This window comes from Triticum aestivum, chromosome 7D (genome assembly GCF_018294505.1).
Source record: "Triticum aestivum cultivar Chinese Spring chromosome 7D, IWGSC CS RefSeq v2.1, whole genome shotgun sequence".
Lineage (NCBI taxonomy): Eukaryota > Viridiplantae > Streptophyta > Magnoliopsida > Poales > Poaceae > Triticum > Triticum aestivum.
In genome coordinates, this window is record NC_057814.1 from 28,298,269 (window position 1) to 28,321,430 (window position 23,162).

Sequence of the window (23,162 nt, forward strand, 5' to 3'; positions counted from 1 at the left end):
CTGAACGGGCCGACTGCCGTGACATTCATCGGAGATATCACCACCCGGTATGGCATACCACACAGCATCATCACCGACAATGGCACGAATTTTGCCAAAGGAGCACTGGCACGTTTCTGCGTGACACAGGGCATCCGACTGGACTTAGCGTCCGTTGCCCACCCGCAGTCAAACGGCCAAGTCGAGCGAGCAAACGGCCTCATCCTCTCCGGCATCAAGCCCCGACTGGTCGTACCACTGGAGCGTTCGGCCGGCTGCTGGCTCGACGAGCTGCCCGCCGTCCTCTGGAGTCTGCGTACTACCCCGAACAAGTCAGCCGGCTTCACCCCTTTCTTCCTTGTATATGGTGCCAAGGCTGTCATCCCAACTGACATTGAGTTCAACTCACCTCGGGTCACCATGTACACGGAGGTGGAGGCCAAGCAAGCGCGAGAAGACGGCGTTGACCTGCTGGAAGAGGGCCGGCTGTTACCACTCAGCCGGTCCGCCATCTACCAGCAGGGTTTGCGCCGTTACCACAACTGGAAGGTCAAGCCAAGATCCTTCCAAGAGGGCGATCTTGTGCTCCGGCTGATCCAGCGAACAGCCGACCAGCACAAGCTCTCGGACTCTTGGGAAGGCCCCTTCGTCATCAGCAAGGCTCTAGGCAACGACTCCTACTACCTGATCGACGCGCAGAAGCCGAATGCACGCAAGAGAGATGATTCCGGCAAAGAGTCGGAACGACCATGGAACGCCAATCTCCTCCGAAGATTTTACAGTTAAAAGCAGTATGTATCACGCAACCTTTTGTATTAAGTACAAGACAATGGGCCCCCCGAGGAGCACTCGGGGACTGCCATCTTTTATCTATGTATGACGAGTGTCATACCTTCGAATGTATTATTACATTTGTTTTTCTGTCCGGCACCGGGTTCGATCAGTCGACCCGGGGACTTGCCGCCTTGAGTTATATTAAAGTTCTACCTGCAGTCAGACAAGTAGTGTGCCGGCACCCAAGCCTTCTCTTGTTGAAAGTCGCAGCTCGAAGAACCGATTGTCCGACTGGCAAGAGTCAAAGGCAAGAAAGGATGCCCACACGAAAAACGGCTAAGGACTAAACGAACTTATATAACACAAGCCGGCCTCCCACCCCGCCAACCGGCAGTCAGACCAGCCGGCTGGCCGGCTTCCCATTCACCTTGCTACAATCTAAGAAAGCTAGAGTACTTGCCCTCCCAAATGGCCAAGCACTTCTCCAGCCACAGACTGCAGAGCAGCTGTCCGGCTGGGAAGGCGGCGACCAAGGGAGGGCGGCAAAGGAAACAACCAAAAAAATGAAAAGCAAATACAATCGGAAGCCAAGCACATGCATGATTATATTTACACAAAAGACCTTCGAAAGGCCGGCATTCAACATAGTTTGAATACACCCCCAGTGGGTGGAACTGCGCAAAATTAACAAAATATTGTTCAAAGAGTAATAAAACAGGAAAGTAAAGACGGGGATCAGGCCAAGGGTGCAACAGGCGAGACAGGCAGGTCGGTGGAGACGATAGTGCGAGCTGGAGGAGTGGCCGGCTGGCGAGTCTCGGCTTGCTCATCGCCGGCTGCAGGCGGCGCGCTCGCACGCGCCTCATTGCTGGAGGCACGATCAAGCTGAGGCTGGCCGGTTGCTCCATCGTCTGGCACGACGTCTTCACCATCCTCTCCCACCTCCTCTTCGCCCTCGTCGCTGGAGTCGATCTCCTCCACCGAGTCCTCACCGTCCGCCGGATTCAGCCCAAACCACTCCTCCGGCTGAGCAATGCCGTCATCATCCACCTCAGGGGCAAAGGCACTGGTGTCGGTGTAGTCGGCGATCATCGAGGCGCGCTGGATGATAGCCGACCGCACCGCCTCGAGCTCCTCGTCGGCCTCCTGCCGCCAGGTGGCCAGCTGGTCCAAGCTCAGCTCAGGATACCAAGCTTTGACGAACTCCAGCGCCCGCCTGGCGCCTCACCGAGCTGCAGAAGCTTTCCAGGCCTCGAAGCGGCCAACCGCTACCTCCAGCCAGTCGGCAGTCCGACTGGGGGTACGGGGAACCACCTCGCCGGGCCAGAGGGCGGCCACCACTTGCGACCAACGCGCTGAAGACGGCGGAGCATGCGGTGAGCCGGCTGGAGGCGGGCTTGGATCGCCATAAGCTGCTCCTCAAGCGACCGGCGAGCATCCGGCGCGATCTCAGCACCAGCCTGCCTTTGCGCCTCGCGGTGAGCCTCGACGATTTGGTTGGCGGCAGTGGAGTAACCAGGGAAGTACTCTGCACAAGTAAGAAAGGAAGAGAAAAACACAGTCAGAAAATGGACCAAATGGCAGGCGGCAAGCGAAGGAACGAAGAAGAAGGCAGCCTACCGTCAACCAAATCTTCGATCTGGCCGTAGCCGTTGATCAGCGACTGCCTTGCCTCAGCCCAGCCCGCCGCCTCGGTCTCATATTCGGCTTGGAGGACGGCCTCGCTGTCCTGCGCCGCCTTCAGGGCCGCCTTATGGCTCTCCTCCTGGTCGGCCAGCCTCTTGGCCAAGCGGTCACGCTCCTGGGTCAAGGCGTTGCACTCGGATTCCTTGGCGCGAAGGGCGGTCTGGACCCCACCCAACTGCTCCCTCAGGTCGGCATTGGCCTCTGCAGATATGGTAAAGAAAAAAAAGCAATAAGAAAGAAGTCCCCAGGAAAGATCCGGCCCGACTGCTCAGCAGTCGGCCCGGATCTCGGGGACTACACCCAGTGGGTGCGCTGACGCGCCCCCACGTGAGATAAAAGATGAAGCACTTACTCCGGCTCTCAGTTAGATCAGCGGTCTTCTGGGTCAGCTCCCGAGCCTGGGAGTTGAAGGCAGCCGTGCGGAGGTTGTGATAGTCCTGCAAGTAGGACAGAGGAGCGAATAAGAACAAGATAGCAACCGAAGTCTACTAAGAAGTTCCAAGCCGCCTGCTCAGCAGCCGACTCGGAACTCGGGGACTACACCCAGTGGGTGTGCTGACGCGCCCCCACGGAAGAAATCAAGATCAAGAAACAAAAAAGCAGGAAGACTCACCCGAATGGCCGCCCGTGTCGCGAGGAACTCTTGATTGTACTGCCTCAGCACGGCGGCCTGGGACTGAAGCCGGTTCCGGACTTCTTGCGCCGCCACGTTCACCACGGCCGTCCCGCCACCCGGCGTCCACCCCGAGCTGGCGCTGGCCGTCTCCAGATCCTGGGCCGACGAGCTAGAGCCTGCGGCCTTCTGCGGGTTCGGCGCCGAAGTCGCCTTCCCCGCGCGCTGGCGCGATGGCGACCGGACCACCAGATCCGTCCTCGCAGCCGGCTCGCCTCCAGCCGGCTGCACAGGCGGCGCGTTAGGCCGGCTGCCTTGGTCCGCCCTAGTCGGCGATGGCGGTGCGGCCTCCCACTCCTGGACGACGACGTCATCCTCCTCCCTCTCCATCCCCGGCAGGTCGCCACCGGCTTCCTCCAGCGGGGGCTCCGGGATCTCGGGCGCCACGGCGCGCAGGGGGACGACAAGCAGGGCCTCCGCCGCCCTCTCTGTGGCTGCGGCCTCTGCCTGGGTCTTGGCCGCCGCGTCGGCTTGTGCCGCCGCCGACTCCTCTGCCAGATCCTGCGCCGCCTTGGCAGCGGCAGCCCTCAGCTCCTCCGCCTCCCGCTCCTCCCGCGCCTCCCGCGCATTCCGCTCAGTAGCCGCTTGAAGATCGGCACGGGGGTCCACGCGGCGAGTGCTTGCGGATCCTCCTGCCGGTCCAACCACGGAGGCGGCAGCCGTCCGCTCAAGAGAGAGCGGAGCCCTGTTTGATAAGTCAAGACAAGGATTCAGAAGATATCAACGAAAAAGAAGAAGAAATATGTGAGAGAATCGACACTTATGCCGAAACCTTTTGTGGCTGCTTCACCACCTTGCGGAAGCGGGCCGCCTTCGCGGCTGCCTCGTCCCGCTTGGTAGCCGCCGCCGCGCTCTTGGGCCTCTTCGGCCGACTGCCGAATAGGCTCGGCACGGCCCGACGCTTTTGCGCGCCGCCTCGGACAGCCGGCTCGGCGGATGAACCCGCGCCATGGTCGGACGCCGGCTGGCGGTGCGGGATGACTTCCACCTCGTCATCATCCGGCCAGTCGTCTAAGCTGGCTCCAAGCCTGGAGCCTCCTGCCTCGCCGCCTCCCCCCTCGGTGTTGTCGTCCATAGCAGCCGCCCCAAGTCGGGGTCGTCCAAGTCATGCGTCGCCCGGTCGGGGAGAAATTGGCGCTCCGCCCCCGCTGCTCCGGCTGCCGGTCGAAGGAGGGGGCTCTATCAAGACAAACCGACTGATCAGAGTCGGCCAAGAAAAACTAGGTGACAAAAGCAAAGAAGAGAAGATAAAGAAAGCTTACCATAAGCGGGGGATGGGCACGGGAGTACGGCTCCTTGCCAAACTGCCACTCGTCGGTGAGCTTGCAGTTCGCGAGGTAGTTCACCATGAGAGCTACCTCGGCGTGAGGCATCTCCTTGGTGCACATCCGACTCGAATCAAGTTGGCCGCTCATCTGACAGATCATATGAGGGCGGCCTTGGAGCGAGAGCACCCGGCGCACCACGAAGGCGGCCAGCAGGTCGGACCCGGTCAGGCCCTCCGACTGGACCATAACCCGGAGTCGCGCGACGGCGGCGGCTCCAGCCGGCGACAGCGTTCTGGCCCGATAGGATCACTGGGGCCGCCTCCCAGCCGGCGGGCCGGCTACATAAGCCGGCAAGTTGACGAAGTCGCCCTGCGGGGCGACGTTCTTCACGTAGAAGTAGGATTTCTGCCAGCGCTTCACCGACTGGATCAGCGTGATGGGAGGAAAAGGGTTGTGGGCTACCAGCCTCCGCACCGCGATGAAGGCGCCGCTCTGAGCCGGCACGCCCTGCATGGCGGTGCCGAGCTTGGACTGAAAGAATTCCCCCCAGAGCTCGAGGGTGGGAAGGACGCCAAGGAAGCCCTCACACAAAGTGACGAAGGCAGACAACAGCACCACCGTGTTTGGAGTGAGGTGGTGCGGCTGGAGCTGGTAGAATTCAAGGAAGGAGCGGAAGAAGGCGCTCACAGGCAGGCCAAGGCCGCGCAGGAAGTGCGAGCGGAAGATTACCCGCTCGCCTTCCTCCGGCACCAGCGAGATCTCCCTCTTCGGCGCAAGACGGACCCTCACGTGGTCCTCGCCGGGCAACCGCCGCATCTTGCGGAGGAAGTCGATGTGGTCCGCATGGACGTTGGAGCAGTCCCAGTCTCCGCCGCGCAACATGACGGCAAGAAGCTGATGAGAAAGGGCGCGGAGACGGCGAAATCACGGCCCCGCGGCGGCGAAGCTGCGGGGTGGTGCGAAGACTAGAGGGACGGCGCGGTGGCGAGGGGCTGCGGCGACGGAGAGGAAGAAGAAGAAGATGGCGGAGCGAGGGTGATCGTGCGAGCGTCTGCCGCTCCCCCTCCTCCCCCTATTTATAGCCTCGTGCGGCGGAGCCGAGGAGGCGAGGCGTGGGGGGCGTGGGATTAACTGCGCCCACTCCCCCACGTCCCGCGATTATTGCGCCCTAACGGCGTGCGAAAACTGTCGTTGGAAGGCGAGCGGCCCGTTTTGGGCCACAGAAGATCCACACCTAGGCCTAGGCGTGGAAGTGGCGGGCCCCGGCCTGCGGCGGCGTCCCGTCATGTGCGTGGGCTGGCAGGCCCTTCCAGCAGGAGGGTGCCACGTGGCGCGCGGGCAGCAAGCGGCCGGCCCGCAACCCGGCGTGCACGCCGGCTGGCTCCCGCCTTCAGACTTCAAAACCTCACCAGGACGGCGCACTTGATCGAAGCCGGCTCCTAGCTGCTGGCTCTTCAAGATAGGAAGCTGATTGAGCTTCTCGTCCTCCTTTCAGCCTTGAAGCCCGACCATCTTCGGGGACTACTGTTGGAGTAAGTGACCACGGGTAGCCCAACCGACTCCCCCTGGTTCTTCAAAAATTATCGGGCCGATCGAGCCTTCAAGTACCCAAAGCACAGGGCCGCCTTCCCCTGGTCGGCTATCTCACAGGCCGACTACTGGAAGGCGACTCGGCCCTGAAGACCCTCCCAAAGAGAGCCACAAGATGGCCGACTCCCAGAAGCCGGCCACAAGAGGACCGACTCCGAGAAGCCAACCAAGACTGCACCCTCAAGGGCTGCACCCACATAACGGTGACAAGACGGGGTGTGGCTACAACACAGCCTGCCACCCCCGAATCTCGGAGCATGCGTGGCCATAGTGCGCCGTACGGGCCGGCCATCCCTCGTCCGGCGCGGCACTGTTGCCATGTTGACCATGACGCCACCCACGACAGGCTGTCAGTACGGCCCGCGGGCGGCAGGCCCCTTCAGCCAGAGAGACGCTTGAAGGCGGCCAAGCCTCCCCCAGTCGGCCTGGGGTGTGGCCGGCTCCCAATAGCCGGCTACCTCCCACCATCGAAGTATGCGCATCATTAAGGAGACAAGACGCGGTAAGGCTACAGCGAGAGCCCGCCAAGCGGCGGCACTGTAGCCATGCTTACCTCGACACAACCCTCGTCATCAGGGGCGAGGCTACAGTAACCAGCCACCGACAAGACCCCCAGGCGGTGGAGCCGGCCTGTCGACCAAGAGGCCGGCAGTCGGCGGGACTCACCAGTCGGCGGAGAAGCCGACGAATACAGACACTGACGGCTAGGACCCACGTCCAGCCGGATTACCATTGTACCCCTGAGGGGTCGGCCTATATAAACCCCCCGGGGCACCCATGCAAAGGGTTGATCTCTTAGAGTTTTAGACACCATAGAGAGAAGAGGAGAGCTAGCCTTGCCCTTCTTCCTGTAGCCAAACAGCTCAAGGAGCCACTTGTAGCCACTTGTGTTGATCTAGTGATCATGCGGAGACCCCGTGGAGCAGGATTAGGGGTGTTAACTCCACGGAGAGCCCCGAACCTGGGTAAGATTCGCCGGTATGCATGTCTTCACTTTATCCCGTTTCCAGGCATCGGCGATGTCTTATTGGCTCCCACAATGATAAGCCACTCGTTGGCATATGTCGCACCTACCACCCGCCAGCAACCAAACAGCCCCGACATGTACATCTTTGCTTCATAAACCCGACATGTTTCCCGTGCTAGAAAGTTTCATCTCCACACAGTTTCACAAAACTTGAAGGGCGAGAATTGACGGAACTTCGACAATACACTTTGCCCGGTTCTTCCTTATCTACCATACAAGCCCCAAGCAGAGCAATATATAGCAACTGGATGAACACAACTTGTACACTGCATTTGGACTCAGCGTTTTATTGTAAAGAATAAATTCTAAATCCTTACTATATATGGACACTTCAGAGATCTCGGGCGACATGTTTACTGAGGATAGAGTGAATATGTTGCCCTTAGGTACTCTACGATCTCAGCGCTTTCAAACATTTTCACCCCCGTGTTAGGATCCTCGATATAAGGCACCTGCAAAGACAATATGACACATGTCACATGCCACTAGGCCATGCAAATGCACAGGTTTAGCAACAACATAAATCACAATGCTGCAGACCTGGAAAAGGCCAAGTTTCTTGAAAATTTCCTGTCGCTTGGGGCTGCCACGTGCACAGCTGCAGCAAAAAAAGGAAAAGTTAATCCCAATGTTGTTTGATGCTACAAAGATGTATTGTGTCAACAAGATACTGCAGTTATGGCATATATAAATAGTAGATGTTATGATGGCAGAGCATTCAGCTACCTATTTACAGATGCGTTGTGAAGTTTTCAGTATCGAATACCTGTGTAGCAAGTGTGGCAACTCCAATTCAACAAGGGCCTCTCGTGCTATTTTACAGAAAGGAGATCCCTGATGACAAAACATGTGCAGGTCAGGTTATGGAACTGGTACCATACGAGAACAAAAAGCAAATAATGACCTTAGATGCTATGAATAAGCAGGAGAGGAGAATTAGACCTCGTATGCCCAGATCTCTATCGGCTGGGGTGGAAGCTTTGAAACAGTGTAGGAAGATCCCTGCAAACAATATGGGTCAGCCCTGGTTTGAGCAAAAACTTTCAGAGCTTGCATACAGTAAACATGCTTATATGATTTATTGACAATCTACCTTCCATATACGCCAAATCATAGCAAGCCCTGCTGTTATTGTCTACAAAATAAGCCGTGGAGTTTCAGAAATTATACAACTGATTATTAACTAATGATGAACCATCATACTTGATTCAACAGTAACAAAATCATGAACATATGGAAAATAAAGATGACCTATAAATCAAAGGTAATGTGCTTCTGAACATAGCCTATACTTTCAGATTATGGAATACTTAATTACTTACTGTAAATAGACCAAGCGATAGCATAATTGGAACAGTTCCATCACCTGAAAAACAAACACAGGGAAGGAGCTAACAGTAAGGACCCTGTCAGGAACATGGGAAGCAAGGTCTGATAAAATAAATGATGGGATACAAACCGTATGTGTCCGCAAGGTATTTAATGATGTCATCTGATTCATACATGGCAACTCCTGTGTTTGGATCCACCTGCAACATACTATTATCTTAAATGAAGATAAGTATTGAAGTAATTTTGCTTTCTTCACATAGCATTTTTTTGGGGCAAGGTAGAAGACCGTCCTATGTCTGACTAATGAATGCAAAATACATTGCAGCAGAAGAATGCAATGATATGACAAAACACTCCATGTCTGCTTACTAATGAATGGCAAAACAATGCAGCAGAAAACTGTAACAGAAGACAATACTTATGATGCATGTGTACTAATGAATGACAAAACACATGGCCAGCATAAGACTGCAACTATATTAAAAAAACATCTTGCCAGGAAACAAGAAGTTGAGAAATATTAATACCCCCTCTGTTCCAAAATCTAAGACGTTCTAGCTTTGTTCTAAGTCGATCTTCATCAAGTTTGACCAAAGTTATAGAATAATACATCAACACTCACAACAGTAAATCACCAAGTAAGTATATTGTAAAAAACATATTTCATAATGGATTGAATTACACTAATTTGGTGTTGTGGATGTTAGTACACTTGTCCATAAACTTGGTCAAACATGAAGAAGATTGACTTAGCACAAACCAAGAACTTCTTCCATTTTGGATTTTCAGAACAGAGTGAGTATTGTATAATGGTGATTCTGCTGCAATCATGCTTGTTTGCCAAACATAATACATAAATTATGTTATGAAGATACGTAAAATTGAAACTTGTAGCAATCTCATATAACCTAAGAAACAACAGATTTGGTGAAGAATTCTTGCATACCATGTAAGGGAACTGTTTCTTTCCTCCCATCTCCAAAACCTTTGGACGAAATGTTGGCCCCTTTTGAGGACAGGGATAAAATAAAACATCAAGGTCCAAGACGGCTACCATCTCTCTGACCTGAAATTTTACATGGCAAAAACACCAAGGTTGTCCATACATGAAAAATGACAAGTACAAGATGCAGACGTGGTAAACTAAAATGATATTCACCTTTCGACAAAATGGACAGCTGAAAGTTTTAGCCAGAATACACCAAAGCAAAGAATAAATCAGAAGCAGAGAAAAATATTAGCCCTTGATGTATATTAAAAAAAGCAGGTTCAATTATAAATATGTGGGGTGTCGTTTCTTCATAGGAAATATATGAATCTCAAATGAAAGAAAGCCCATACCCTTCAAACTCATAGATCTCAATAGGTTTTTCTGGTCGACGGCACTGATCTATCTTTGAGGTCTCCCTCACCTTTAGACCTTAAATAAGAAACAAATGTATTTGTGTACTACTCCTTTAAACTGAAAAATAATAGACACTGAACAAGTGAAATAAAATGATCTTAGCTAGCAAACATGGGGAATTAGAGAAATTCACCTAGAAATTCCAGAGAATATTGGTCTGCGGGTATTTTGTCAGCGGAGACTAGTGATACCGAGTATCTGCACATCGCAATGAGAAACCGACCACAAGATATGAATACAGCTCAATGTGACGCTTTATCTTCAAAATGTACATGAATTTCCAATTCTACAGCTCAATGTGAGGCTTTATCTTCAAAATGTACATGAATTTCCAATTCGCGCGATGGTGCTGAGCTAATTTTCTCGAATTACTGACACCAAATTAACTCTTTTTTAAGCAATCTCAAATGGACAAAAAAAAACTACACATTGCTAATTACTGAAGCGGCTCATTTGGACAGCATCAGAATCAAAGTAGAAAGAGATGGATACACCCAGATTCCACTGTGGTGCTCAATTAGGTGGGCCAAACGAGACAGATTTGCATCTTGTGAGTCCCAACTGGAGGAGGATTGATTGGAGGAGACGAACCCTTGGACGAAGAGGCCGGTGCCGAGGCGGAAAGGCACGGCGAGGGCCGCGCCGGCGATGCTTCCGAGCTGGCCCTCCTTGATAGCCAAGCGCCTGGGCACCGGAGGCGCGAACCCTGCCGGCGGGGAGAACTCCGGCGGCTCGTCGGAGACGGAGGTGGAGGTGGAGGCGGGGGCGGATTCGGGCTGCGCGGCGACCCTGAGGGTGGCTGACGACGTCCTCCGGGTGAAGGTGGCGGCGGTGGTGGTAGGCGTGGCGCGCGAGGAGAGGAGCGGCGGGAAGCGGAGCGCCGCCGCGGCCATGGCTCCGCCGCGCGGCGCGGGGCGGAGCAGAGCAGGACACTAGGTAGCCTAGCAGAGTAGGTAGCTGGCGAGCGAGGGGAGTGGGCAGTGGAGCGAGCTGAGCTCAGTGGGTAGCCCCGTGTACTTTTCTTTTCCGGAACTATTCTGTAGACGACATTCACCTGCCCGATTGCTGCACGATACATAATCAAATGATCCAGCAATGGGCAGAGTCAGCGAAAGTGCTATTCTGAGCCCGAGATGCACTCTATATCATAGCCGTCAACGTTTCTCGCGATTCCCACCGCTGCATGTATATCAGCGCGTATTTGGACAGGTATTCCATGCCTTTATCCAAAGAAGGCCCCACCATGATGCGGTTTGAAGGCAACGGCCTCACGCGCCAGTTAGCGGCTCAGATGGGGACACCCTTTCTTGTGCCACGGCTCAGACGGTAGGTGGCAAACGGACGGACTCCATCCGGCCCCACTTATACATCTGCCTCCTTCCACTGGAAGAATCCACAGCCTCCCACCCGTTGCCTTATCTTCTCCAAGCTCTCTTGCAACAATCAAAATGAAGAAGATGGCAAGCTCCTCCTCCTCCTCCCAGGCCGGCGGGGTGCTCCCGTTGATCCCTTGCCTAGAATGTCGTTGCAAGGTGGTGACCTTCGTTTCCCGTGCGGGAGAACAGTTCTACAAATGCGTCACGAAAGATGTAAGTAGCTTCTCTTTGCATAAATTAATATATTGACCTATTTACAGTTTCCTCATGAATTTATACACTATGCGCAGGCTGGGCTATGCCCGTTCATGAGAACGACGGACACCTACCTGCCGGAGCTCACTCGTGTCGGTATAGCTGAACCTCAGGTGCTGCATCACTCCATGGCCATGCACCAATCCGCCCCAGTTCAGCGTAGATCCAGTCGGGAGCAGGAGTTCATCGACGGCAGCCAGGGGGAGATCCAGCCGGACCATGCAGCTGCGAGGCTGCAGATGCAGCAGGCGAACCACCACCCCCGTGCCCCAACTCACTGTTGCTCCTTCGCACCTCGATGCTGCTGGCTGGAAGCAACTTTATCCTTGTCGTCGCCCTGTTGTATTTAATCTTCGGCCAGCCGCGCAGTTAGGCTTTCATCAGATCTAGTGATGTATCAAGAGTTCAGTCGCCGGTCTAGCTCTTTTGTCTTGTAATCGCACTCTCTAATCGTGTGTTACACGGTATCCCACCTGTTAGCACAATTAGCACTCCAACTGCTCGGTGTGTTGTATGTGTCAATGTGTAGTATTTTTAATATATGTTTGCCGTTGTGTTCTTATTATTGTCCTAATTTTTGTTGCAAGTTATTACTGCGGGAATAATTTCTTATTTGTTAACACATGATGCCGCATAGGTCTTTCATTTTATTAATTTATTAATGTATCGTCTAGTCACGTCAGCACGTCCGAATCAATGGACCCACGGACGCCCAACCTCCTAATTTACTGCCGCTCTTTGCCTGCCCATCCGCCCAGTCTTAATTTACTGCCGCTCCTTCCCTACCCATCCGCCCAGTCTCCACATCCCTGCTCATCCATATCCTGAAGCTCTCATCCAGCGACTCGCCCCCTCTCTCGCTCACTTGCCGTTCTACCTGCCTGTGGAAAACTCCGCCGCGCAGATCTACCCCGCCACATCGCCGGCGATTCTGCTCGCCGCTCCTGGATTGGCGGCTCATTCAGGTCGTCCACCACCCCCCAAGCCCGACTCCCTGTCCACCCCTTTTTCTTTTGAAATATGCTTACCTAGGCTATCACATGCAGTTATGGTTGGTTTCAAAGATTTGTTTTGCCATGCGACTGTTGGGGATCGTAGCAAAAATTTAAAATTTTCTACGCATCACCAAGATCCATCTATGGAGTTTACTAACAACGAGAAGGAAGGAGTGCATCTACATACCCTTGTAGATCGCGAGCGGAAGCGTTCAAGTGAACGGGGTTGATGGAGTCGTACTCGTCGTGATCCAAATCACCGATGACCGAGCGCCGAACGGACGGCACCTCCGCGTTCAACACACGTACGGAGCAGCGACGTCTCCTCCTTCTTGATCCAGCAAGGGGGAAGGAGAGGTTGATGGAGATCCAGCAGCACGACGGCGTGGTGGTGGAAGTAGCGGGGATCCCGGCAGGTCTTCGCCAAGCGCAAGCGGGAGGGAGAGGTGTCACGGGAGGGAGAGGGAGGCGCCAGGGGCTGTGGTGCGGCTGCCCTCCCTCCCCCCACTATTTATAGGGGCCCTGGGGGGGGCACCGGCCCCCTGGAGATCCCATCTGAGGGGGGGGGGGGCGGCCCAAGGGGGTGGCTTGCCCCCCAAGCCAAGTGGGGCGCCCCCCACCCCCAGGGTTTCCAACCCTAGGCCCAAGGGGGGCGCACCAGCCCACCAGTGGCTGGTTCCCCTCCTCACTTCAGCCCATGGGGCCCTCCGGGATAGGTGGCCCTACCCGGTGGACCCCCGGGACCCTTCCGGTGGTCCCGGTACAATACCGATAACCCCCGAAACTTTCCCGGTGGCCGAAACTGGACTTCCTATATATAATTCTTCACCTCCGGACCATTCCGGAACTCCTCGTGACGTTCGGGATCTCATCCGGGACTCCGAACAACTTTCGGGTTTCCGCATACTAATATCTCTACAACCCTAGCGTCACCGAACCTTAAGTGTGTAGACCCTACGGGTTCGGGAGACATGCAGACATGACCGAGACGACTCTCCGGTCAATAACCAACTGCGGGATCTGGATACCCATGTTGGCTCCCACATGTTCCATGATGATCTCATCGGATGAACCACGATGTCGAGGATTCAATCAATCCCGTATACAATTCCCTTTGTCAATCGGTACGTTATTTGCCCGAGATTTGATCGTCGGTATCCCAATACCTTGTTCAATCTCGTTACCAGCAAGTCACTTTACTCGTACCGTAATGCATGATCCCGTGACCAACCACTTGGTCACTTTGAGCTCATTATGATGATGCATTACTGAGTGGCCCCAGAGATACCTCTCCGTCAAACGGAGTGACAAATCCCAGTCTCGATTCGTGCCAACCCAACAGACACTTTCGGAGATACCCGTAGTGCACCTTTATAGCCACCCAGTTACGTTGTGACGTTTGGCACACCCAAAGCACTCCTACGGTATCCGGGAGTTGCACAATCTCATGGTCTAAGGAAAAGATACTTGACATTGGAAAAGCTCTAGCAAACGAACTACACGATCTTTGTGCTATGCTTAGGATTGGGTCTTGTCCATCACATCATTCTCCTAATGATGTGATCCCGTTATCAATGACATCCAATGTCCATAGTCAGGAAACCATGACTATCTGTTGATCAACGAGCTAGTCAACTAGAGGCTTACTAGGGACATATTGTGGTCTATGTATTCACACATGTATTACGATTTCCGGATAACACAATTATAGCATGAACAATAGACAATTATCATGAACAAAGAAATATAATAATAACCATTTTATTATTGCCTCTAGGGCATATTTCCAACAGTCTCCCACTTGCACTAGAGTCAATAATCTAGTTACATTGTGATGAATCGAACACCCATAGAGTTCTGGTGTTGATCATGTTTTGCTCTAGGGAGAGGTTTAGTCAACGGATCTGCTACATTCAGGTCCGTATGTACTTTACAAATATCTATGTCTCCATTTTGAACACTTTCACGAATGGAGTTGAAGCGACGCTTGATATGCCTGGTCTTGCTGTGAAACCTGGGCTCCTTGGCAAGGGCAATAGCTCCAGTGTTGTCACAGAAGAGAGTCATCGGGCCCGACGCATTGGGAATCACCCCTAGGTCGGTAATGAACTCCTTTATCCAGATTGCTTCCTGTGCTGCCTCTGAGGCCGCCATGTACTCCGCTTCACATGTAGATCCCGCCGCGACGCTTTGCTTGCAACTGCACCAGCTTACTGCCCCTCCATTCAAAATATACACGTATCCGGTTTGTGACTTAGAGTCATCCAGATCTGTGTCGAAGCTAGCATCGACGTAACCCTTTACGACGAGCTCTTCGTCACCTCCATAAACGAGAAACATATCCTTAGTCCTCTTCAGGTACTTCAGGATATTCTTGACCGTTGTCTAGTGTTCCATGCCGGGATTACTTTGGTACCTTCCTACCAAACTTACGGCAAGGTTTACATCAGGTCTGGTACACAGCATGGCATACATAATAGACCCTATGACCGAGGCATAGGGGATGACACTCATCTTTTCTCTATCTTCTGCCGTGGTCGGGCATTGAGCCGTGCTCAATTGCACACCTTGCAATACAGGCAAGAACCCCTTCTTGGACTGATCCATATTGAACTTCTTCAATATCTTGTCAAGGTACGTACTCTGTGAAAGACCAATGAGGCGTCTTGATCTATCTTATAGATCTTGATGCCTAATATATAAGCAGCTTCTCCAAGGTCCTTCATTGAAAAACACTTACTCAAATAGGCCATTATACTTTCCAAGAATTCTATATCATTTCCCATCAATAGTATGTCAACCACATATAATATGAGAAATGCTACAGAGCTCCCACTCACTTTCTTGTAAACACAGGCTTCTCCATAAGTCTGTGTAAACCCAAACGCTTTGATCATCTCATCAAATCGAATGTTCCAACTCCGAGATGCTTGCACCAGCCCATAGATGGAGCGCTGGAGCTTGCATACCTTGTTAGCATTCTTAGGATCGACAAAACCTTCCGGCTGCATCATATACAATTCTTCCTTAAGAAAGCCGTTAAGGAATGCCGTTTTGACGTCCATCTGCCATATCTCATAATCATAGTATGCGGCAATTGCTAACATGATTCGAACGGACTTCAGCTTCGCTACGGGTGAGAAAGTCTCATCGTAGTCAACCCCTTGAACTTGTCGATAACCCTTAGCGACAAGTCGAGCTTTATAGATGGTAACATTACCATCCGCGTCCGTCTTCTTCTTAAAGATCCATTTGTTTTCTATCGCTCGCCGATCATCGGGCAAGTCTGTCAAAGTCCACACTTTGTTTTCATACATGGATCCTATCTCGGATTTCATGGCTTCTAGCCATTTGTCGAAATCTGGGCCCGCCATTGCTTCTTCATAGTTCGAAGGTTCACCGTTGTCTAACAACATGATTTCCAGGACAGGGTTGCCGTACCACTCTGGTGCGGAACGTGTCCTTGTGGACCTACGAAGTTCAGCAGTAACTTGATCCGAAGCTTCATGATCATCATCATTAACTTCCTCCCCAGTCGGTGTAGGCACCACAGGAACATCTTCCCGCGCTGCGCTACTTTCCGGTTCGGAAGGGGTGACTATCACCTCATCAAGTTCCACTTTCTTCCCACTTATTCCTTTCGAGAGAAACTCTTTCTCCAGAAAGGACCCGTTCTTGGCAACAAAGATCTTGCCTTCGGATCTAAGGTAGAAGGTATACCCAATGGTTTCCTTAGGGTATCCTATGAAGACGCATTTCTCCGACTTGGGTTCGAGCTTTTCAGGTTGAAGTTTCTTGACATAAGCATCGCATCCCCAAACTTTTAGAAACGACATCTTAGGTTTCTTCCCAAACCATAATTCATACGGTGTCGTCTCAACGGATTTCGACGGAGCCCTATTTAAAGTGAATGCGGCAGTCTCTAAAGCATAGCCCCAAAATGAGAGCGGTAGATCGGTAAGAGACATCATAGATCGCACCATATCCAATAGAGTGCGATTATGACGTTCGGACACACCATTTCGCTGAGGTGTTCCAGGCGGCGTGAGTTGTGAAACTATTCCACATTTCCTTAAGTGTGTGCCAAATTCATGACTTAAATATTCCCCTCCACGATCTGATCGTAGGAACTTTATTTTCCTGTCACGTTGATTCTCAACCTGACTCTGAAATTCCTTGAACTTTTCAAAGGTCTCAGACTTGTGTTTCATTAGGTAGACATACCCATATCTACTGAAGTCATCAGTAAGAGTGAGAACATAATGATAGCCACCGCGAGCCTCAACACTCATTGGACCGCACACATCGGTATGTATGATTTCCAATAAGTTGGTTGCTCGCTCCATTGTTCCGGAGAACGGAGTCTTGGTCATCTTACCCATGAGGCATGGTTCACACGTGTCAAATGATTCGTAATCAAGAGACTCCAAAAGTCCATCTGCATGGAGCTTCTTCATGTGCTTGACAACAATGTGACCAAGGCGGCAGTGCCACAAGTATGTGGGACTATCGTTATCAACTTTACATCTTTTGGTATTCACACTATGAATATGTGTAACATCACGTTCGAGATTCATTAAGAATAAACCATTGACCAGCGGGGCATGACCATAAAACATATCTCTCATATAAATAGAACAACCATTATTCTCGGATTTAAATGAGTAGCCATCTCGCATTAAACGAGATCCAGATACAATGTTCATGCTCAAAGCTGGCACTAAATAACAATTATTGAGGTTTAAAACTAATCCCGTAGGTAAATGCAGAGGTAGCGTGCCGACGGCGGTCACATCGACCTTGGAACCATTCCCGACGCGCATCGTCACCTTGTCCTTCGCCAGTCTCCGCTTATTCCGCAGCTCCTGTTTTGAGTTACAAATATGAGCAACCGCACCGGTATCAAATACCCAGGAGCTACTACGAGTACTGGTAAGGTACACATCAATTACATGTATATCACATATACCTTTGGTGTTGCCGGCCTTCTTGTCCGCTAAGTATTTGGGGCAGTTCCGCTTCCAGTGACCACTTCCCTTGCAATAAAAGCACTCAGTCTCAGGCTTGGGTCCATTCTTTGGCTTCTTCCCGGCAACTGGCTTACCGGGCGCGGCAACTCCCTTGACGTCCTTCTTGAAGTTCTTCTTACCCTTGCCTTTCTTGAACTTAGTGGTTTTATTCGCCATCAACACTTGATGTTCCTTTTTGATCTCCACCTCCGTTGATTTCAGCATTGAATATACCTCAGGAATGGTCTTTTCCATCCCCTGCATATTGAAGTTCATCACAAAGCTCTTGTAGCTCGGTGGAAGCGACTGAAGGATTCTGTCAATGACCGCGTCATCCGGGAGATTAACTCCCAGCTGAGACAAGCGGTTGTGTAACCCAGACATTTTGAGTATGTGCTCACTGACAGAACTATTTTCCTCCATTTTACAACTGAAGAACTTGTCGGAGACTTCATATCTCTCGACCCGGGCATGAGCTTGGAAAACCATTTTCAGCTCTTGGAACATCTCATATGCTCCGTGTTTCTCAAAACGCTTTTGGAGCCCCGGTTCTAAGCTGTAAAGCATGCCGCACTGAACGAGGGAGTAAGCATCAGCACGTGATTGCCAAGCGTTCATAACGTCTTGGTTCTCTGGGATGGGTGCTTCACCTAGTGGTGCTTCTAGGACATAATCTTTCTTGGCAGCTATGAGGATGATCCTCAGGTTCCGGACCCAGTCCGTATAGTTGCTGCCATCATCTTTCAGCTTGGTTTTCTCTAGGAACGCGTTGAAGTTGAGGGCAACGTGGGCCATTTGATCTACAAGACATATTGTAAATATTTTAGACTAAGTTCATGATAATTAAGTTCATCTAATCAAATTATTCAATGAACTCCCACTCAGATAGACATCCCTCCAGTCATCTAAGTGAAACATGATCCGAGTTAACTAGGCCGTGTCCGATCATCACGTGAGACGGACTAGTCAAGATCGGTGAACATCTTCATGTTGATCGTATCTTCTATACGACTCATGCTCGACCTTTCGGTCTTCCGTGTTCCGAGGCCATGTCTGTACATGCTAGGCTCGTCAAGTCAACCTAAGTGTATTGCGTGTGTTCCGAGGCCATGTCTGTACATGCTAGGCTCGTCAACACCCGTTGTATGCGAACGTTAGAATCTATCACACCCGATCATCACGTGGTGCTTCGAAACAACGAACCTTCGCAACGGTGCACAGTTAGGGGGAACACTTTCTTGAAATTATTATAAGGGATCATCTTACTTACTACCGTCGTTCTAAGCAAATAAGATGTAAAACATGATAACATCACATGCAATCAAATAGTGACATGATATGGCCAATATCATTTTGCTCCTTTGATCTCCATCTTCGGGGGCGCCATGATCATCTTCGTCACCGGCATGACACCATGATCTCCATCATCATGATCTCCATCATCGTGTCTTCACGAACTTTTCACGCCAACGATTACTTCTACTTCTATGGCTAACGTGTTTAGCAATAAAGTAAAGTAATTTACCTGGCGTTATTCAATGACACGCAGGTCATACAAAAAATAAAGACAACTCCTATGGCTCCTGCCGGTTGTCATACTCATCGACATGCAAGTCGTGATTCCTATTACAAGAACATGATCAATCTCATACATCGCATATATCTCATTCATCACATCCTTTTGGCCATATCACATCACAAGGCACATGCTGCAAAAATAAGTTAGACATCCTCTAATTGTTGTTGCAAGTTTTTACGTGGCTTCTATAGGTTTCTAGCAAGAACGTTTCTTACCTACGTAAAACCACAACGTGATATGCCAATTTCTATTTACCGTTCATAAGGACCCTTTTCATCGAATCCGTTCCGACTAAAGTGGGAGAGACAGACACCCGCTAGCCACATTATGCAACTAGTGCATGTCAGTCGGTGGAACCTTTCTCACGTAAGCGTACGTGTAAGGTCGGTCCGGGCCGCTTCATCCCATAATACCGCCGAAACAAGATAAGACTAGTAGTGGCTAGAAAAATTGACAACATCTACGCCCACAACTGCTTTGTCTTCTACTCGTGCATAGTAACTACGCATAGGCCTGGCTCAGGATGCCACTGTTGGGGATCGTAGCAAAAATTTAAAATTTTCTACGCATCACCAAGATCCATCTATGGAGTTTACTAACAACGAGAAGGAAGGAGTGCATCTACATACCCTTGTAGATCGCGAGCGGAAGCGTTCAAGTGAACGGGGTTGATGGAGTCGTACTCGTAGTGATCCAAATCACCAATGACCGAGCGCCGAACGGACGGCACCTCCGCGTTCAACACACGTACGGAGCAGAGACGTCTCCTCCTTCTTGATCAAGCAAGGGGGAAGGAGAGGTTGATGGAGATCCAGCAGCACGACGGCGTGGTGGTGGATGTAGCGGGGATCCCGGCAGGGCTTCGCCAAGCGCAAGCGGGAGGGAGAGGTGTCACGGGAGGGAGAGGGAGGCGCCAGGGGCTGTGGTGCGGCTGCCCTCCCTCCCCCCCACTATTTATAGGGGCCCTGGGGGGGCACCGGCCCCCTGGAGATCCCATCTGAGGGGGGGGGGGCGGCCCAAGGGGGTGGCTTGCCCCCCAAGCCAAGTGGGGCGCCCCCCACCCCCAGGGTTTCCAACCCTAGGCCCAAGGGGGGCGCACCAGCCCACCAGTGGCTGGTTCCCCTCCTCACTTCAGCCCATGGGGCCCTCCGGGATAGGTGGCCCTACCCGGTGGACCCCCGGGACCCTTCCGGTGGTTCCGGTACAATACCGATAACCCCCGAAACTTTCCCGGTGGCCGAAACTGGACTTCCTATATATAATTCTTCACCTCCGGACCATTCCGGAACTCCTCGTGACGTCCGGGATCTCATCCGGGACTCCGAACAACTTTCGGGTTTCCGCATACTAATATCTCTACAACCCTAGCGTCACCGAACCTTAAGTGTGTAGACCCTACGGGTTCGGGAGACATGCAGACATGACCGAGACGACTCTCCGGTCAATAACCAACTGCGGGATCTGGATACCCATGTTGGCTCCCACATGTTCCATGATGATCTCATCGGATGAACCACGATGTCGAGGATTCAATCAATCCCGTATACAATTCCCTTTGTCAATCGGTACGTTATTTGCCCGAGATTTGATCGTCGGTATCCCAATACCTTGTTCAATCTCGTTACCAGCAAGTCACTTTACTCGTACCGTAATGCATGATCCCGTGACCAACCACTTGGTCACTTTGAGCTCATTATGATGATGCATTACTGAGTGGCCCCAGAGATACCTCTCCGTCAAACGGAGTGACAAATCCCAGTCTCGATTCGTGCCAACCCAACAGACACTTTCGGAGATACCCGTAGTGCACCTTTATAGCCACCCAGTTACGTTGTGACGTTTGGCACACCCAAAGCACTCCTACGGTATCCGGGAGTTGCACAATCTCATGGTCTAAGGAAAAGATACTTGACATTGGAAAAGCTCTAGCAAACGAACTACACGATCTTTGTGCTATGCTTAGGATTGGGTCTTGTCCATCACATCATTCTCCTAATGATGTGATCCCGTTATCAATGACATCCAATGTCCATAGTCAGGAAACCATGACTATCTGTTGATCAACGAGCTAGTCAACTAGAGGCTTACTAGGGACATATTGTGGTCTATGTATTCACACATGTATTACGATTTCCGGATAACACAATTATAGCATGAACAATAGACAATTATCATGAACAAAGAAATATAATAATAACCATTTTATTATTGCCTCTAGGGCATATTTCCAACAGCGACTTACTTTTCTGTAGATCTCAAACGAAAGGAGTGCATCTTTTTAGATATCAAATGCTATATCAATTAGTGCCCACGGATTCGTTCTCAATCAGTCGTTGACGCAAAACTGTAGCCGAACTGATGAACATGCTAAATTTTGGTTCGCCATTTTTAGCATACCTGTAGATTTTTTGTCATCATAGCCAACAAACTTGCAGAGTTGTTGTTCTGCACATGTTTGTTTTTAGTTTCACTCTACTGAATCTATCAATATTCTAACGCAGGGGAGTTATATGAAATCGGTTTCATTTTTCTGATTCCTCTAGGGATTATGCATGCAGTCGATCGTTTTTGATTGCCATCGCAGCATGCATGCTTATGTTGTTCCTTTCAATTCATCTTCTGCAGCACCACAATGTCGGATGAGGCCGGCTGTGCGGAGGATACGGAGGATGACAAACATCAAACCGATAGCGAAGACTCTGCACACAGCGCTGAAAGACCATTGCCGCAATCACCCACATCACGGCTATCTGTCAAGCACGTCATGGAGGTCATTCAGAGTTTCGATGAGTACAAGCGATATCTTGTTAAGAGCATTGGGTTTGGTGGAATGCTTGATCTCCAACTGCGGCAGAAATTAAATCTAAAATTCAGTGCATGGACAATGAGCAAAGTTAGCACCCGCCGACGGGCCATTGTACTTGCTGAGAACAAAATACTGAAGTTTTGGCTAGAAGATGTTCACAAAATTTTTGGTATCCCATGTGGGCACCGGAATATCAGGGGTCGTGACGGCCACATCAACCCAGAAGCCATCAAGTTTATAAATACTACTTTGGGGATGGACAAAAAAGGAGTTCACAGCCTGGGTGCAGCTGAAGATTTCCTTAAGAGGGATATTTCTGAATCATCAAGCAAGCTCGAGAAAGATTGCTTCCAAATTGCCTTCGTTATTTTTTTCATGGGTCACGTCCTTGCGCCCAACACCAAGCAAGATTATGGCAGTATTGATTTTTGGGGAGCGTTGGCGGACACTGAAAACATAGACCAATTCAATTGGTGCGAGTACGTGCTTCAATGCATGCTTGCTGGTGTTAGGAGGCTGAAGAATGATATTAGGTCTGGCAACATGGCAACCAGCCTAGTAGGATGCCACCTGTTCCTGCAGGTGATAATGCATATGCATTCTGAATTTCAGCAATGTAGTTAACATTTTTATTTTGTGTCAGGCCTAACAATGTGTCCCACTCACATATTTTCTTGCTTGACAACCTTGATCTCTTCATGATGAATAAGCCGCACTCGGTGCTTCCTAGGGTCAGTGTGTCTGATCAAGACTCAATCCGTAAAATGATAATCCAGGCTACTGATGTTGGGAAGTCTACCTCATCTTATGCGAGTGCTCCGGTATGAGCCACGCACACGGAATTGAACTGTCTTCTAAATTTTCTCCAACGTTTTTAATTCCGCCTGTTTGCTTTTGTAGATATGACACTACTCCCTTGTGTGCTATGCTCAGTCCAAGCATGCTGAGGTGGAGAAGTCAGACTCTAGGCATACCGCAAAGTCCCCACCGCAGCCAGCTACGTCCTGTGCTGGTAGCTCTGCCAAGTCAACTCGCAGAGACCTCCCCAACCCATCCCATGCACCCCATTCGATTCACGAGATGACGCCGACCACAATACGCATGCTTGGACCTTCTGATTTCTTGAATTACCTAAACAGGCAGTACCCTCACCTGGTAAGTTATCCTTTATGGACAGTTTCAGTACACATTGTTCTCAACCATCAGATATAGTTACTTCTGATGTACTCACACGAGGATCACCCTCTCCCAACAGGCTAGTGATGAGATGATAGTCCTACTGCAGGAGTTAAATGCTCGTTGTCTATCACACATTACAACCGCTCGTGGGCAAATCCAGCTTGAGATGATGAGGTTCGCCGACAAGTTATACAGTGCAAGGACTCGCATATGCACTTGTTGTACAACA

The 23,162-nt window shown here is 51.0% G+C and overlaps 2 protein-coding genes across 2 annotated transcripts; one reads left to right on the forward strand and one right to left on the reverse strand.

Annotated features, from left to right (window-relative positions):
* Positions 1-7,143: 7,143 nt before the first annotated feature.
* LOC123163669 (uncharacterized) lies at positions 7,144-10,797 on the reverse strand. The gene is made up of 12 exons (XM_044581029.1): positions 10,326-10,797; positions 9,868-9,932; positions 9,671-9,749; positions 9,489-9,507; positions 9,276-9,395; positions 8,457-8,526; positions 8,320-8,363; positions 8,091-8,132; positions 7,940-7,999; positions 7,764-7,831; positions 7,538-7,595; positions 7,144-7,449 (listed from the first exon to the last, which is right to left on the reverse strand). Exons 1-12 carry the CDS (start codon positions 10,625-10,627, stop codon positions 7,351-7,353), a joined length of 1,026 nt encoding a protein of 341 aa, XP_044436964.1. The 5' UTR covers positions 10,628-10,797; the 3' UTR covers positions 7,144-7,350.
* Positions 10,798-11,053: 256 nt separating this feature from the next.
* On the forward strand, positions 11,054-11,925 carry LOC123163670 (uncharacterized). Its single transcript, XM_044581030.1, has 2 exons — positions 11,054-11,323; positions 11,401-11,925. The coding sequence occupies exons 1-2, from the start codon at positions 11,183-11,185 to the stop codon at positions 11,713-11,715; spliced, it is 456 nt and encodes a 151-aa protein (XP_044436965.1). The 5' UTR covers positions 11,054-11,182; the 3' UTR covers positions 11,716-11,925.
* The last annotated feature ends 11,237 nt before the right edge of the window (positions 11,926-23,162 follow it).